The following is an 18,982-nucleotide window of genomic DNA, read 5'->3' as shown; positions in this document are numbered from 1 at the left end:
ACAGTACGTACGCAGGACAGGGGAGGAGGGTTTATCAGAAAGCCTACTTTTGCGTACCAGGGGAGAGGCAGCTGATGGAGTTAATGTACGTACGCAAAATGGTTTTTAGATAGCGTTCTTTCAAAAAAGTTTTTATCATCGGTTTAAAGCTAAAACGATGGGATGCTGTGCAGATCGTTTGCGCAATGTGGGCAAAAAAATTAGGTGCAAATTCATCACAACAATTATGGTCGTTTATTATGGACCTTAATGTAAACAGTTACGCAATTTTTGTTATTTTTCATTACAAGACCTTTCCTTTTCGCCGTGTTGCCTCGTGTTTTACGTTATATTGATAAGTTTTTGCAGTGTATTTGGCAGACTGATGTGCCTAATTTGCTGTCGAATTGGTAAATGGGGGAGGAGTCAACTCAAAGAATGCAAAAGAATGCAAAGGTGGAGGGGGTGGCCAAAGAAGTATGACTTCGTACAAGGGGGAAGAGAGGTTGAAAATACTCAAAAAAATTTGTACGTACTGTGGAAATGACCCCGTATTAGATATCTATAGAGATCGATAATTATACTGATAGGCGCTAAGGTACTTTGACAAATGGGTTGACATTAAAACTTAATAAGATGTAGAATACACGCGAAATATTTGTATGAAATTTGATATGCATCGAAGATTCATGGTGAGTAAGCAGTGCTTAAAAAGATGGCTTTTACTTTCTGCAAAATTTGTCAGGAACATGGGATAAATTCAATTGATAATAACTAAATGTACATATCAGCTAAGTTAGTTCACATATAAAGATGATTAAAATGTTATGTGGTAAGTATGTGGAGGGTTCATGGTAAGTAATGAGTACTCAAAAGGTGGCCTTTACTTTCTGCAATATTTGTCAGGAACATGGAATAAATTCAATGGATAAAAACTAAATGTACACATCAGCTAAGTTAGTTCACATATAAAAATGATTAAAATGTTATGTCGTTTGACACAATGCATCAAAACACAGTTATCCAAAAGTAAATCTGATACCAAAAACATGAAATCAAGGTCTTCTGTGCAATACCCTATTTAAAATAATAACTTCTTTATTAAGTATATTGAAAACTTAATAATATCTTATAATTAGAAAAATAAAATCCATTTAAAAAGATTTTTCTTGTAGCAAAATAGACTGGCTATTAACGCTGTCCAATATGTACATAAATTTAGTTACCCTGTAGTGAAATACTGATAACAGATCAGGGTCAACAGAGGAGGGGGCCTGGGTGGGGGCATAGCTCCAAAATTATTGTCAAATGGAAATTTCGGTTCTATTTCATTTCTACGTGGTTTCAACAGTATCCTTTTAACTATTATTGTTCACTTTAGGCCTTTAATCCAAAAAATCATGTTTGTTTATCCATCTTTTTAGATATATTGTGGCAAAAAAAATTCTTAAATAATCAACAAGGCAATCCATGACGTTCATAACCTCATATGTAAGCGCAACCACAAACTGCAATTTCTAACTTTCACGAATACAGAAACGTTTCCAAATATATATTTTCTTCACATTCACACTGTCATATAAGGTACATTGGCTTTATTAGTTTCTAAAATGCTTTATCGCTATAACTGAACAACTGAAATAAACTGAACTAAATAACTTAAAAAAAACGTAAAGTGAAAAAGTGAAAATTAACAAAATGTGGAAGTGAAAAATGGAAATCAACTTCAGCCCACCATGCAGCGTTATGACGAGGAGAAAATACTGTATGCCATTTGCATAAATAACAGCAAAAGATATTTTGTGTATTTAAAATACATGAATATGGATAAACATGTGACTTGGGTCTTTTTTTAAAGACTCAGCTTATTCGCTCTTCTTGCTGTTTGACCTCCTTCTGAACAGGCCTCCTTTTTTGCTTGTATCCTTTATTTCAACATGAGCTTTCAAATGCGGCTGAAACAATATTGTGGGCTTTTAAGCAACTTCAAGCAGTGAAACTGACAATATACGTAAAAGCGCATAGAGCGCATAAAGAAAAGCAAACAAAATTAGTGAATAATTCAAATAGACAATCATGCAAAAAGAACCAACATGAAAATAAGCTACCACAGTGTTGGAAATTCAGGCTTTCATTTAGGGGGGGGGGGGGCCAGGCCTACGATTTTCCGACTAGACAACATCTTGGATCATGTCTAATTTTAAGGATACTGCGCAGATCGATGAAAATAGGTGACTTTTGGGCGGGACTCTTTAGAAATCTTTGCTGACCACGCCATAATTAGATAGCAAGAAGAACAATCCATTAATTATTTTGATATCAAGATTGATATATCATCGAAGGCAATAGATGATACATGAGTTCAACCGATTAAACTATTTACAAGTCGTTCCAGGGCCTATTTTAGTGTGGTTTTTCCCACATTTTGTGGTCTTGGAAATCCAAAATGTGGTCTTGGGAATTCAAAATTGTGGAATGGGTTTTTTCATTTTAGCTATATTTTTGTAATAAATATGTTTTTCTGTTGATAGAGTTTTGAAACTTTACAACATAACAGAACAGTACAAAACATCCATAAATCGTAGCGCAATTTCCTTGGTCCAGGTTAATTCGGTCCAACATAAGCGAAAAATGTTACAACCAATCAGCTTTTTGCTCTCAAATGGTGTAAAAGCTAATCAGAGCTTGTAAAAGACCCCTGAATCTAGCGACAATTACAACAATGGCGGCCAAACAGCCACCAAGCTGCGTGAAAGTGCACTCCAAACTTCGAACTGCTGCAAGCGAAATAATCAAGGCAAAACAAGGCTATGATTTTTTCAATATGTAAGGATCGTTCTAGATTTTCATCGTGCGTATTTTAGAATTACGCTCCTAAACTGGAGATATGACTGACAATTTCTGAAACCTGAAATAATTGAAACTGATCAGCTTACTCTAAGGTCCCCAATGAATGGACTCCCCCCATTATTAATTTTTCAAAAATCTTATAGCCCACTGTTCTTATTAGAACCCCGCGCTTTTTAAATTTTTTGGCTCAACCTGTCCTTCGATGTTGTAATAAGTAAAAATGTTAGAGCTTCTAGCAATGTTAACCTTTAGCTACTGTTACTGTCGGAGTCCATAAAGAATAGGCTATAGTAGAAACATATTTGTAATCGTGTTATGTTCAATATGTTTGTTTTACGCGAATAAAGAAAAACGCTTTCAACGGCAACGGTCGATATTTTGAAATTCCATGCTTCATATACAACCTTCTTTTCTCAAAGTGTGGTCTTGGAAAATTTCCATAAAATAGGCCCTGAGTCGTTCATGATAACAACGTGATTGTAATTGTATTGTGTTGAATCGTGTAAAAATAATTATTATTATTTATTATTTATTATTATTATTATTATTATTAAAAAATCATATTTGATTTACTGTGACTGCAACGTTTATTTTATGCATTTTATCTTGTTTTTTTTCAGTGGGGAATACGTTTGAAAATCACTTTTGTTTGGAAGAATCCGATGGAAAGTTCGGCTAATCTTTACGGAATTGAAATTAAATATACAATTCGCAAGCAGTTTTGATTTTTGTCATTTATTGTTTGTTTGATTATTTAGTACTGGCTAATATTTTATCAGCTATGTTCAAATTTTGCAAAAAGGGCACAGAGAGGTTAAAGAGACCCCTGGGGTAAAAAGGGAAAATGCGGATCACCTGCGAGCGAAGCGAGCAGAAAGTTTGGCAAGCACGCCCCTTAGATTAGCTTAAAATTCCTTTTCAGAACGTTTTCTTGGAGTAATTTCGACATGCTAAACGGTTGTCAAATATCCGACGAACGCCCAAATTTTCCGACGAGATCGCTGATTGGGGGGGGGGGGCAAGGGTTTAACTGATAACTTAGTCATAAAAAATTATTAAGAAAAAAACCAACCTTCAAGATGCTGAAGGAGCAGAGAAGATTCTCTGACACTTTCATTAACGCTCCAGCGTTATCAAACTCGCCACAGTAATTCGGAGCACTGAATAACGTAACAAGCTGGAAAAAAATATTTAAGGCATTTGACATGATAAGTATAGCGAAACCAAAAATAACTTAGGCCAAATTGATCAGAGCACGCGCAAAAGAATGGAATTGGAAACTGCTCAAGTGAAACCACTGCGTGCTGCTCTAAGATTTCACCGATTTGCAGAAAGGCGGAAACTGTTCACGTGTTTTTCTCTGGGCGCAATTTGATTGGGCAATCGCTCGTGGTCGAGTGGTTGTAAGCCACTTTTACCTGTGTCAAATGCCTTTAATGTTCACGTTTCTCGTCTGATGCCTTCACAGAATGTGTCTGATAAAAAATGGTGGCCAGACTAAGGCTTTTTCATAAAACTTGGTCCAGGCTGACGGTTTTATTGATCACATGTAACAACTCTTTAAATGATTAACATAAAAGACTTAGTAAACAAATTGCGGACAATCTACAGCCATAAACTGAACCAAAAATCACTGTTTTACTTTCAATTTTAACCATAATTATACAACAATCAGATTATCTAGGCGACTGTTTCATGGTGTACTTTTTTATCTTAGGATTCCACAAAATAAGACCTTTGGGTCGACAAAACCTTTTTATAGTAAAATGAAAGATTTGAACAGGTTACAAACGTTCTATAGTTAATAACACTTTCGATAGTTCTAGCATATAATAGGCAAAATGAGTATTTAGTATACAAGTGCATATTGCTTACCTTTCTTTGTTGGAAAAATTGGTACCCATCCTCAACCACCTAATGAATATGAAAGAAAGGACTGAGTTGCTATTTATCTTCTAATTGACTGAGCAATTGCATCTAGTAGCTTGAATGCAAAGAAGATTTAATTTCGACGCAAATGGTGTACATATCGTAAAAGAGGAGCTAATTTTAAACGGAAAGGGACGGTATACAGAGAGCTTGCTCTTATTAACACTATATCTACGCATACTACTGGACCCTAGGTTTCTTCAAACCAGTTCAATGGCACTTTTCCCTCATAGTTTATGGCGATTTGCATGACTTGGTGTATCATTGGTAATGTTGCAAAAAGTCAAGAAAAATATCAAGCTTCTTTTGTTTTTGCATTTAATAGCCAAATGTCGGTTTGCAAACCAATTTAAATATCGATGAAATATCCCACAAGGAACAAAGGGATGTGTTTCATACCTAGACATATCTCATAACATTGATATATCAATATTACCGTAAAATATATAAACTTCTTATTTAAACTTTTCAGAAAACAGGAAACAACGCCATATCATGCCTAGCGTACAAGAATCTTATCAAAAGTACGCGAAGGTAAATATTTTTAGGTTGATGAAGAATATAAGCACAAAGAAGAGAGAATAGACAAACGATTTAGTCGGTGAATGAAGTAATGGTCGCATCATTAATTTCACCCGTTTACGAAAACCAGAGAAGAAAAGTTATAAATGAAAAACTTACTTGATGAGCCCTAGCAATCAAGCTAAGATCATGTTTCTCCAGAAATGAGCAGACTATGTCACCTCCAAAAGTCCACGAAACACCACGATCATTTTCACCCCATCCTGTTATGTCCTACAACAGATTAAGGAAACAATTTAGAAATAAATAGCAACAACAAAAGCATGTACACTTGATGAGCACAAAAAAGCTTCGACCAAAAGGAATGCCAACAGTCGCATCCTAATACTAAGGGCTTTGAAACCAAGGCAACACTAATTCAGCCTCGACCGCAAGTCCGGTTTCTTTCTATTTTCTTTCGAAGTAAATATCGGGTTTCTATTTTTCGTTTCAACAGCAATGCAAAATAGCTAATGCATTATTAGAGCACTAATCATTTTTAAGAATTCTTAATCCTGAATGTAAACTGAATTTCTTACAAATTAATCTCCATTAAACTTACCTAATGGCAATTGCTTTAATACATCTACTTTACATTTAGAGGCTATATCTACAAAGCTATGTAACGGAGAATTGTGATTGACTAATCACGAGAGTCAAAATTCATAGCTCAAGAACATTTTTACAATAAAATCCCTTAAATTTGGATAAGATGTTTGTGCTTACGCCCAAAATATTTATATTCGATAGTTTACAGCACTTAGAAGTTAACAAGAAGGGTGAATTTCACCTCTAATCTTGAACATAAAGCAAGCTCAGGTGAATAAGTGAACAAAACAAGCTCAACAGCAATACTTTTTCGCTTCCAGGAATATATAAAAGACGACGCAGCGAAAGTAAGAATTCCGGCTTGCCACTGTGCAAGCTTACACTGATACGGTATATCGAAAATGGTCATTAGGGAAGATTTGCAGACATAACATTACATGACATTGTTTTAAACTCAGAAAAAGACCGACTTACCTCATCTGGGTCGGACCAAAGTAAATCGGCTACAAGTCCGGTGTCGGGAATGTCCATAGGTCGTTGCAAGGCTTTAATCTAAAAAGAAATTGCAAGCTACTTGGATTTTTCCTACTTATACCTTGATAGTGAGTAACAGGACGTTTAGATTTAAGAAAAAAAACATGATTTAAGCATAATATAGCTGTTTCGTAAGATTAAATTGGTTTTCAAGCTTCTTGATCAACCAAACATCGAAAATGCTCCTTCATGTTGAATCAGGTAGGAAAGGGAGGTGAACAACTTTGAAAAAATGTGACAATTATCTTATTCAAATATGCTGAAAGTTCTCTAATTCAAAACCATTGCTTGCAGTAAGAACATAAAGAAAAACCTGTTCGAGATCATCCAAATCGGGTGAAAGTCCTCCATGAACGCAGAAAATCGTTGAGTCAACAATTGCAGCTGCAAAAAACACAATATCTTAAAGTTATGAATTTTTCTTGCTTAAAAATTTCAAAACAGCAGGAAATGCATAAAAAAATCCAAATTTCCGTTTAGCATTTGCTCATTATCTGAAGCTTCATAATAGATAGAGTGTAATCAGAAGTGCTCGACGTTATCAAATGTTTTTTGTTTCATATGTATCATATTATCGTTATTATTTAATCAATAGTTGTAAAAAAGTGGCCACTAGAGCAAAAGTGAAGATTATCTTTATTGATAATTTAATCAAAAGCGACTTTTAAAAAATCAATAATTGTATGAAATGAAATCATTATCTTTAAAGTTCCATCTTTAGATTGCATATTTATAGTTATATAAAGCTATGTATCGTTTGATTATCATTTATTTACTTTAATTCATCTTATTTTATTAATTCGTTTAGAATAAGCTTCCTGCTGAAGTTTGCCTCTTAGAAACACTGAACAATTAGCTACGCAGATCAAAGAAAAGTTGAAGGGGAGATTGATATAGGTAAAATATATTAAGCTGATAAAAAGTGGCCAATAATTTTCAATTCTTTGTTATTAACAATTCTGAAAGATTGTTTTTACTAACAATTTAATCAAAAGCGTCTTTGTAAAAAATCGATAGTTGTAATAAATGATATTACGACGAAGAGAAGTCTACAAAAATCAATCTATGATACGCATTTTAAACAAAATTACCTATTGGTAGGCAGTTAAAACAATCTGTAAAGATTTTCCAGAGTTTGATGTTGTATCGCCTTTTACATTCATCGTAGAATCCGTAAATTCTAAACAACAGAAAAATAATGTGCTTTGATCATCGCATGTATTAAAAAGATTCAAAGAGAGCCAATGAAATGAAAGTTTAAAATAAGATTACTCAAACTGAACCATATGCCAAGCCTTGCTATCCCAAAGAAAGATACATAAATAAGTATTAAAGAAGATGCAAGCGCTACAGAGGAATCAAGCGATTCCGAGCCCATTTATTACCAGCCTCTCGCTATTACAAGCCAAAAGTGCATTCTATACCTACGATAAATACTCCCTGTATAACGAACCCTACGGACAATAAATAACACCTTTGCGGGAAAATCTATAAAATCTAGTGAGAAAATATGATCAATTGCTGCAGTCTTACGCCAAAGATTGCACTTCTGCCACAGGAAGTTTTAGGACAGTGGAGTCATTGAATTCTTGAAGAAAGAAAAGACGATTCTTTCAGCTTATTTTTCTCTTAGAGGGAATTATACGTTTGTAACAGATAAAATCTATAATCTATAAATTGGTCTTCTTTAAAGCGATTATACTCAAAGCAAGGCCATTTTAAGAAAACATGGGGAGGAGCTAACTCTAGAATAATCTTACTTAATGCAAAAGGTCTACGTTTCCCTTAACAGAAACAACACTGTGATCAACACATAAAAATCATCAACTAGCTAACAACGCATGAGTTTCTTCTTTATTCACTCGCTACTATGATTCCCTGCGTCAATTCAAATCAATGCCATTCGTATGTACCTGTTGATTCAATTCAATGCCATTCGTACGTACCTGTTGATACTTGCACATTCATGATTCCCCCTAAGCAAAAACAGCCTGTTTGGATATTTCACTTTGTATGCGAGAAGAAGACAAATGGTCTCCAAAGATCTTTTACCCCTAGAGAGAAAATTGTAGATTATTGATTACATCATTGATTCGACTCTGGAAAAAATGCCGGGATTACCTCAACGTTTGATGATACCAAATTTATGTAAAGATAAGATGAAAACCTGTGCAATAAAAGTTCCTTGATATGGTGGCAATTGCGATATGAGCCAAACCTACACGAAAACCCATCCATGGAGAGCTATCCCTCTGCTATACGCCCCCCCTCCCCCCCCTGCAGTAATGTAATAAGACAGGACGCTAGTCTACATTTTTTTCTTTACTTTAATTAGGTTGGTAAACGCACACTTCAAGCTATATTAAAGCTAATTAAAACCAACGAAATATATTAACAAAAAATCGAATTTAACAAGAGTAACAGTAATAAATGAATTACTGATAAATCACATCAACGTACAGTAGGTTCCCTGTCTTTTTATAAAGCCAATTTGTCCTACAAATGATTTATAAATGCGGCATTAACAAGAAATCGCTGGCATTTTTTTGATACTTGCTTTAAAGGTGTTTATATTTGAGATTAAGGTGATTTCTGTGGGAATTTAGTTCCATACTACTTGATATCTAGAGGAAACAGTGTCTAATCCGAATGCTATAGTGTTTGGTTCATTTCTAGTGAAAGTGAGCACCCTGATGTTATAAGGTTATTCAGTTAGGCTAAAAGTATCTGCCATGAAACTTGGGTTTTCATGACGAATGGTTTTCTAAATTTCTGTCGCAAATTGCCGGAAATTCCTTGTACGGATTGTAACTGTGTTGTTTTTGGGCGGTAGTTGTTCAAAACTAGATGAAAAATCGTCAAATTGATATCAATAAGGGGAATTCGCAATGCTCTTTCATGAATATCATTGCTGAGTTTATTGTTTTATCTACTACAATACATCAATACCAAGGAACAGTAACTGAAGAATGTCAAAACAAATGTTTTCATCAAAATTTTTCTTTTATCTTCGTTTAAATGAGGCGCTATTCTTGCAAGTGCATTTTTTTCTGCTTCTTTACACATATTTTGATATGGTCATCAAATTTTAATTGGTTGTCTATTGTTACGCCCAACAATTTCACTCTGTTTTCTTCTTGTAGAATTTGCGTGTTTACATAAATGCTACATATTTCAACATTGTTTGCTTTCGTTGAAATCATCATAAGTATTCATTTTTCTCAATTGAGCATTACGTTGAGCATCACTGAGTTTACATTACTATGTTAATTTATTTTGCTTGTGTTTAGTATGTATTGTTGTAATTATCTTATGATCTTTAGTCAGTTCATAATCTCAATACGAGTTGCATGATATCTTTCGCTGTTACTCTCTCACTACTCATAACAAAATTACAACTGGTGGAGGAGCCGGGCATCGACCCCGGTACCTCTCAGAATCACTGCAGGTATTTTTGACTCTATCCCAAAATATCCTATTCTCTTTTGTGCAGTGATTAAAACTTCTTCAAATAAACCCTGACCAAAGCATGAATCATCTTAACAAGCCAATCTTCTTTAATAATTCATATTTCATTTTCAAGATCCTAGACGTTGTTGAATTATAACCGCAGCTGTATTATAACCGCAGCTTGGTGACTGTTTTCCTCTGCCTAACATTTGGCATTGATCATTGCGTGCGTTTACGGTAAAACAAATAGGGCATTAGGCAAAAACAGATGTAAAAATAATGATTGACTAATTAACGACTTTATTGAAACGGGATAATCATTTCTGTTGGTACATGAATCGCCTTAAGACACTAAAAATATTAACCATAATGTATTGATCTTCAGAGGATATTCATAGTCCATCGTACAAAAAAACCGAATCTCTAATTTCACATAGCTTCATTTGAAATGACTACCTAACGCACTTTGGAATAATAGAAAATGAAAAGGTGCTCAAGACGAAAGACTTTATGTTGTTTTATCGAGAGTACCCACAAAATTAGTCTTCACGTTCTACATGTTGGTAGTAATTTATGTGAGAACATGATGTTGAACTGTCTGTATTGAAAACAAAGTCAGCATGAACATGCATGTTCGCATAAATGAAAGCACCCTCTCGCTGAACAACACAAAAAAGCATAGAAGAAGATGCAAAAATGACAAGCACGCAGATTCTAGTCTCTTTATGTAAAAACACCGCAAAATCTGAAAGATTAACACCTTAGAGATGAAGCAAGATTGCAGGTGTAATTCAGTATTTCTTTGCATAGACTTTTATCAATCTCGCCAATCAAAACTCTCTAGCTGTTTTGACATCAAGCAGTTTATCACTTCATGTAAACTGAGAATAAACTAACAGATCAATGTTAGCTGACTTCGCTATTATAACAGTTTAGGAGCCTACAGAAATTATCTTATCACAGAAAATATCTACAGAAAATCTGCCTTATAAAACAGCTTTTTTTCGTGAGAAGCTGTTGAACACGTCAATGATCACTGACTAAATTAATTAAAATATGAGGTTATCATGAGAAATTTTCAGAGATGATCAAAGAAATTTTCAAGATATAAGAAAGGAAACAATATACAAAAAAATGAAAGGCCAGTAAGTGACTTTAGGACCAAGATTGAGTGCAGGAAAAAATACATGGACACGCCCTTATGACGTGGAAGACACCAACATGGCATTTTATATCATAGGAATTCTTAAAGCTAACCATCTTGAGCACTAATCGAGTAAAAGTAGGATGCTTTAGAATAGAGAGATGGTAATTTATGCAAACTCCTGCATGTATTGCAAAAAACCACGAGATTATTACTGTAAAAAATATATTAACTTTAATATTGTTTGATTATGTTTAATCGTTGAACAGATAATAACACTTTTAGCTGGTCCACCAGTACAGTAGCTTTGAATACGAAATACTGAAGCTGAACAATGGGATGGGACACGTACCTGTCAACGTAGTCCCCCATGAAAAGAAAGCTATATTCTCCGGGATAGCCAACCTCTTCAAAGTGACGCAGCAAGTCATCAAATTGCCCATGGATATCGCCGCATATGTTAACCGGTGTTTGGACCTCAATAAGTGTTTTGTCCTTCATGAAAATCTCACGTGAATGTTGACATAGCTGCCTGATCTTTGTTTCTGGTATCTGAACCTACAACAGAACAAACAAACGTCTACAATATTGCAAATAAGCAAGAGCGTGTGCTTGGTGGAGATCACAGGGATTCACGTGCTGTTGCGCTTAGGAGGAGATGGACAGTGTATTGCCAATTAGAACAAGGTCACCTAACATTTTGCAAAACATTGGGCCTTTTTTCAAAATATTTTCTATTGGTATTAAATTTCCCCTTGCCCCCCCCCCCACTTTCCAACCTGTGTCGGATCACATGTAGGAGGTTGGGGCTCCGACACAGGAGGAAATATGTTTCTCTTTTCAAAAATATTTTTCCTTTTAAAAAATAATTTTCTATCTAGTGAACAATATTTTTGATTGCCTCGAGTAGGACTTTGTCTACAAAAGTCTGGACAGTTATTGAGATCAACGCTTTAACACATACCGTGTAAGACGCATATTTGCCCTTGCCACCATTGAAAACTAGCACGTCCGTAATTGTTTAATATATTTATCAGTACCTAATAGAGAGAGGGGGTGCAAAATACCACCACTCTCTGTCTGTTGGGGATTACTGATACATTAATGTGTACCCTTCAGGGCCCTTGAAAGCAGGGGAGCTGGGGACTGTAGCCCTCCCACTGGCATTGCCAAACTTTGTTCTGTTTTCTTAATAAGATTATCCTAAAAGGAATACGACCACACAAACAGCTAATATCAACCCCTATATATGGACATTTCTCAACAAAACTGAGGTAAAAATAAGCTACCATTGTTTTTAACCTAGCTGTATTCTAGAGAATTGAAAGCTCTGCCAGGAAATAATTCATTGTCAAATTACTTATGAACATTTAGGGTCCTAGCAAATCGAAAACCGAACAGAAGGGACCAAATCTGAACCATGGGTCTTTACATGTGTATGAAGGATGCTGAAATAATTATCAAAATGTGGCCAAAATGTGTGTCAAGTGGCATTAATCCAACCTAACATTGTAGGGGCAAATATAAACATTATAAAAAAGAAATCAAAATTGATTAACAACTAAAGCATTGAAAAAAGTATATTATCCACTAAATGGTTTATTCAGAACTTTTTCACTAGCACAAAAAACAACGTAAACATCATAATAAAAACAACTCCAAATTGATCTACATTTGCATCTAATATGACAATGGTTATTAAATTATACTTTCAAAACTTGATGAATACCGTATCAAATATAATGATAGGTGATATCTCTAAGGAATAACTTAACACCAATCAATCATCTTTAACATTATAATTCCTAATTTTTGCCTTCTTTTTAAGCTGATGCACTTTGCCTTGTGCCTTTTTACTAAGTTGCAGATCCTTTTGAGGTTCCTTAACATTAAGCATTAATTTTTGTCCTTCAATTTCTGCAACTCCCTCCATACTTTGTGATGCACCCTCAAGAATGTGTCCTGGTACTTTTTTCTGAGGCATGGTTGGTCCTTGCAAGGAAACACTTCTTGGAGTCTGGCTTGCAAGACTCTCTGCTTCCTCGAGAATTTTCCAAAGATCTTGAATTGAAGACATCTCAGAAGATGATGTCACATTAACAACAAACTTAGGCTTCTTGTCTTGTTGGATTAAGTTTATGGGTTCAAATGACTGTGATTGTATCATAGTTCTTTTGTCTTCCATACTAAGAAAGGTATCATCCCTGACTGGAACATCTTCATCAATTCTAATATTTCTACTATAACTCCCATCGGGGGTTAAGCTCTCACTTGATGAACCAATGTCTACTTCAATGTCCTTAACTTCTTCTTTTGGTTGATCTCTCATCTTTTCCAGCATCATTTTGTAATGCAAATTTTCAAATTCATCTAAGCCATCCTCATCCTTTTTGCTGAAAATGTCTTGCACCTGGTTGGTATCACTACCCTTTTGTCTTTTAAATGAATCTTGAATCTTTAAAGCTGATAACTCAGATCTAAGTTTATTACCCAAATTCAAGAGCTGGTCCCTTTCAATAACAAGTTCTTCAATTTTCTTAGCAGCAGATTGTAGCTTGGCATGCAAGGCTGTGGTTGACCCTTTGGCAGTCAAACCTTCCTTAGAATTATCCTCATGAAAAGAAACTCTTCTTTGCCTTCTTGCCTGAACTAGCTGGACATTCAAATCATCAACACTGTTTTGTAGATTTCTTTTATCTATTTTTAAGTATCTAACTTCTTCCTCCAAATCCTTTGCATATTGAAAAGATGACTGGCTTAATTCTTTTTTATGTCTTTCTTCTATTGCCTCGATCTCTTTTCTCATCATACTTATAACACTTTTTAGTTGCTCTTTCTGTTTGAGGCAACTATCAAATTCATCTTTAGGAACAAGCTCGTGAAAACCTCCCACGGAGCCATCAAACTTTATGCCATTATTTTGCAAAATATTGCAAGCAACATCTTTGTCTTTTTTCAGCATTCTAATCAAATTATCCCTTTGTTCCATTTCTATTTTATTCTGCCCCATTTCCTTTGACAAGTTTGCAAGTCTTTCCTTTAAACTGGAAATCACATTTTTATATCTTTCCCCAGCAAGTAAACTAGCATCATCATATCTCTTTTGCCACTCTAGTTCAAGCTGTTCCTTTGTTTGAATTAATAAATTTTCTCTCTCTTTTACCAATTCACTTTCTTTCCTCAATTTCTTAAAATCCACATGGAGCACTTTTAGATGCTCTTCAAGATTATCTTTAGCTGATTGTAAAGTTTCAATCTCCAAATCTCTGGAAACTACAGCCTGTGCTAACTTTGCTTGTTCTATTTTTGCTTTCCTTTCATATTCAGAAATCATTTCTTTCATGTTTTCAATTTTCAAGTCTTTCTCTTTTATCCTGTCATTGAAATTCCAATTTTTTTGTTTCAAGTTATTTTCAGATTTAAGTATTTGGCCTTTTAAATCTTCTATTTCAACTTGCAAGAGCCTTTCTTTCTCCTCAGTTGCTTCCTGTAAGGAATTAATTTGCTGCTCTTTAGATTTCAAAGCCTTGTCAAAATTTGCATATATCATCTTGAATTCATCATTCATATTCTCCTTCTCATTCTTCAAATCATCAACACATTTTTTCAATTCAGTAGACTTTATTTCAGCCATATTTTCAATATCTTTGACATCCCAATCTTTCTTTTTTAGTTGATTTTTTAGGATATCAATTTCCTGGGAGAGCTCTGATTTTTCTTCTGTTGACTTAGTAGAGCCTTCTCTAAGTAGTTCTTGCTCTTTTTTAAGTAATTTTATATCAAGATCTTTACAATAGATGATATTATTCATTTCATCCAACTTTTCTTTCAACTCATTGTCCTTCTTTCTCATCTGCTCCTCAAACTCAAACATCATTTGCCTTTTTTGTCCATCCATCTCAGCTTGCGCTTCCTTGATTCTTCTCTCCGAATTTCTCTTAAACTTTAGGTACTCATCTTTTTCTTTTTGTATTTCTAACGTCTTTTCAGAAAAACATTTGTTCACTTGGGTATGCATGTCATTAATCCTTTTTCTGTAATATAATTCCAACTCATCTTTTTCTCTTTCCAAAGCTTCTACTTTGTTGTTTAGCTCTTCAGTTTTGATCTTCAGATCACTAATTTCAGAACTTCTTGTAACATCGAGCTTTTTGAAATCATCAAAAGACTTTTCGAAAGTCAAAAGCTCCTGATCTCTCTGCTCGATAATTTTCAAATTGTATTCGAAATCCTGTTTCAGTGTTTGAAATCTAGCTCTTTCAAGCTTCAAAAACTTCTTAGTTTCCTCTAAATCTTTGTTTAAAGTTGCTAACTGTAAACTTTTAACTTCTCGGAGTTCTTCCTCCTTCTTTACAGCAAGCTCGTTGAGCTTATAAAAATCCATACTTGCACACAGAAATTTTCTCGCAGCCTTGATAAACTTCTAGAAATTCTTATAAACATTTGCCACGATAATCGACTTACAATTTCTCACTTCTCGCTATCCGGTAGAACATTCACTTCGTATGCTTCAAATGACCCGCCATATTTTCCGCATGAAAAGTAAACAACGACCGCCTTGACCAGAAGGAGGCTGCAGAACTCATGCAGATACACTGGGGATCTGGGGATGGGGTGGCAGAGTTTTGTTCCCACTGTGGTGGTCATTTTGACGGATGGAGAACCTTCTTCTTTTTTCAAAATAAAGCCCACCTAATTTATTCACCTGAAACGAATTTTTTTCTATTAGAAACTAAAATATAATGGAAATGGGAAACTACAGTTTAGCAAGGGTTTGACAAAATGTTGCAAAAACTGGGAATTTCAAGAAAAAGTAGGGCACAAGGTCCTTAATATTTCCAAAGAGGTTATGCTCTAGAGAAACTCTTTACCTCTATTTCATTAAGCATGAGCCAAATATTACAAAGGCAGCCAAGCCTCATTCTTAATTGGGGTGGATGGTACGGCACAGTTAAGCCCCCTCAATGTTCAAGCCTTTTCAATATTTAGGTTTTTCCAAAACAAATCTCTAACAAGGCCTACATACAGAAGAGAATATTCCATGACAACAGCAAACCCCCACAGATTAATATCGGTGCAATCATTTCTTGCCTACGTGAGATGAGGGTTAGCTTTATTGCAACTTTTATGTCAAGTAATTTTGTGACAATAATCTTAATTTAAGAGCATGAAAGAAGATTCGGAAGCATATAATAATTTACTAAGATTTGGAACATGTCTGTAACTGGTGTTTTCAAGGTACTAGAGGGCATGGCAACAACAATTTTACTGGGGGCTACAAATTTACACTAGAATAAAAAACCCCTGGTACACTTGACTTTGTGATTGTCTCATTCTGCAATCTGAAAAGCAGAGATGATTGGAAAATTCCTTGTGCACCCATTAAAGAAAACTTCTAGAGGAAATTAAAGAAATGAAAATTTCATGAATCTGAATAACCACCTTTCAGCCTTTCTCTGCTATTTACATAGATTAGATTTCAATTGCTATGCATGGGTGTCAATCATGTCTTGGCTTCTTGACAAAAAAAGATAACATTGCAAGGTTGGCAGGTTCTCAATTAGAGGTTTTCAAGTCAATCTTGCAAAGAAAAATGCAACATTTGAGAAAAGGCTAACTGATGTTAACTCTTCCTTCCAATTACATTAAATTGATTGTAAAATTCACAAGACATTATGTAACTTATAACCAATTTGATCAAGAGATGAGTCAAACATTTTAAAAAGTCACTTTTTGGACAGGGTTTTAGATGCTGAAGTTTCTAGGTAGATTCCACAAAACTTTCCATCTTTAATTTCTATGGGAGAAGATATCACTGGATACCAAACTGAGTGCTGTCAAAAAATTTTGTGTCTGGAATTAAACAGTTTCAATTAAGTTCAGGTAATTGATTTTCAATTCAACTACCTACAAATACTCCAATATATTTAAAACAACTAACAACAACATAAAAAACTGCATATCAATTTTAAATAAAATAAGCATAAAATAAAATAAAAATGCATGACACCTGAAGATTTGCATGGAAGTGAATTCCCAGGAGGTGGAGGATCTCTCTCTGAAGCAAAGCTTATCAAGGAGCAGATAGCACCCCTTTTCAGACTATAATCTTAAATCAATTTTAAGGTATTTGTTAAGGATGTTTAAGAAAAATAACATTATAACATATTTTCAGAGCATCTGAAGGGAAAAACAACTTTCAGTGTCTGTCTCACGCAAACAACATAAGTAAATCTGAATATATCACTCATTAACCTGAAAAAATAATGAAAATTGAAATTTTGTGTTGTAAAATATAAAGTTAAATGTCACTCATATTAGCTTATATCAGATCAATTAAAAAAAGAGCTAGTATATGAATTATTTGTTCTGAAAGCTCAGAAAAACTCATGATCTATGTTATCGAACTTGGTTAAACAACTAGTTCAACTTCCCTCTCAATTTTGCCAACGAAACTACAGTTTGATCGGCATAGGACCTGATGACCTTGTACTGTCGCTTATCAGGAAGTATTTTCCTCTTTTATTTATTCGAACACAGCATTTTATCTCAGCTACAGAGACAGAAAACTGTGTTGTGAAAAATTTCGGATGTTTGAGTATTGTGGGCGTTTTAAACCCGACAGCTTTCATGCGATTTCGAGCTGTTCCAGCCTCAATGCAACACTTAGTAGCATTTGCAGAAGTTCTCTTACAGAAGAAACAAAACAAAATAAAAAACGATTGAAAATTTCGAAAGCATTGGTGGATTATAGATTTTCTTTACAACGGAGCAGCTGGAGGGCATCGACAATCTGCTAGATTACTATGTATGTACTCGGCTTCGTTATTCGTACTGCAAAACTATGTTTCGTGCAAAAAAAATTACAATACCTGTTTACCACTTTCTCTTGATTGCAAGAGCTGTTCAATGATGCTATCAACATCGAAATCCGGTTCCACCATTTCTGTTCTAATTGTTTGTTGATGTTGTCGCTGCTAAACTTGTTGCCGATTCATTAGAATGAACAATGCTGTTTCTGTTTTGAGCTTAAAAGTGTCTCTTACATACTTACAAGGCCTCATTAACTTGCAGAATTACTTTCATCAAATTAAACTCAAATCATTTCTGGTACCTTTCCAGCGCAATATAGCCACAAACTTCCCTCTTACCAAACAAATGTGTGTTTACACAATGGAGGACATCATCACAGGGGAATCTTCATGCTCCTCCACTGCTCTCGCTACTCCCTGTTAACTGCGAATGCTATGGGGTCTTGATGCAGATTACACAGACTTATCTTTTTAAAAACACTCATCTCATTTGATGCTGATTTTCAAAATGCTAAGCATGCTTTCAGGAGATTCAAAAAATAGTCTCAAATGCCCAGCCACACCTCTTTCTCAACACCCCTTGACAAGAGGTCGAGGGGCCCCAGAAAAAGCAGAAAAAGCAGACATAGAGAAAATCTATTTAAATGTGGGGACGGGTAATCAGAATTGGCAATAATTGCTAGTCCTGTCCCTACCCTCTACTGTAAATTGTTTCAATATTTACCTAAGAGAATAGCACCACAGAAAATCACTGTTGGAAGAGTATATCATTAAAATGACAGAAAATGAAACATAGAAGATTAGAGTGTTTCCGTATATAGAAAAAGCATGTTGAACAGCACACCTGATATCACAATTGTCCCCTGCTCCATCAGTAATGCATTTACCCATGGGCCAACTGGGGGCCCTGAGAAAAATTTTGAAAAGCCTATGACATGCTGTTGACTTCAACTTTGTGTTTGCATTGATTAGTAACGACTTCAGAAAACAGATTTCTTGACTAAATCAACAATTTAAGAACAGTAAGAAACTTTATCGAATGTCGGCTTATGTGCTTTGTCCCACCTATTATGTTTTCTTCTTTAGGCTGCTTTAAGAAAACTAGCTGCACAATTAAACTTTAACAAAGCAAGCTTAAATCAAATCAACTGAGTGTGCTAACAATACACAAAAA

At 34.8% G+C, this 18,982-nt stretch overlaps 1 protein-coding gene across 1 annotated transcript; it reads right to left on the bottom strand.

Moving 5' to 3' along the window:
• Nucleotides 1–1,520: 1,520 nt before the first annotated feature.
• On the bottom strand, nucleotides 1,521–18,372 carry LOC135691854 (uncharacterized). The gene is made up of 10 exons (XM_089112121.1): nucleotides 17,869–18,372; nucleotides 11,349–11,554; nucleotides 8,349–8,456; nucleotides 7,494–7,582; nucleotides 6,716–6,786; nucleotides 6,343–6,420; nucleotides 5,440–5,553; nucleotides 4,705–4,743; nucleotides 3,902–4,006; nucleotides 1,521–1,934 (listed from the first exon to the last, which is right to left on the bottom strand). Exons 1-10 carry the CDS (start codon nucleotides 17,938–17,940, stop codon nucleotides 1,845–1,847), a joined length of 972 nt encoding a protein of 323 aa, XP_088968247.1. The 5' UTR covers nucleotides 17,941–18,372; the 3' UTR covers nucleotides 1,521–1,844.
• Nucleotides 18,373–18,982: the final 610 nt, after the last annotated feature.

Source organism: Rhopilema esculentum, chromosome 13, assembly GCF_057945365.1.
Source record: "Rhopilema esculentum isolate cy_ngs chromosome 13, ASM5794536v1, whole genome shotgun sequence".
NCBI classification, from domain to species: Eukaryota; Metazoa; Cnidaria; class Scyphozoa; order Rhizostomeae; family Rhizostomatidae; genus Rhopilema; species Rhopilema esculentum.
Note: the sequence above shows the minus strand (reverse complement) of the source record. Positions and strands in the feature narration are given on the sequence as shown.

What these genes read in the sequence shown, in the direction of transcription:
- LOC135691854 (XM_089112121.1), bottom strand. Translation starts at nt 17,940, where the DNA reads ATGGTGGAACCGGATTTCGATGTTGATAGCATCATTGAACAGCTCTTG. An exon ending in TTTGGTCCGACCCAGATGAG is followed by an intron (nt 5,554 to 6,342) that starts GTAAGTCGGTCT and finishes AATCTGTTGTAG; the next exon opens with GACATAACAGGATGGGGTGA. An exon ending in AATTTTTCCAACAAAGAAAG is followed by an intron (nt 4,007 to 4,704) that starts GTAAGCAATATG and finishes ATTTTTTTCCAG; the next exon opens with CTTGTTACGTTATTCAGTGC.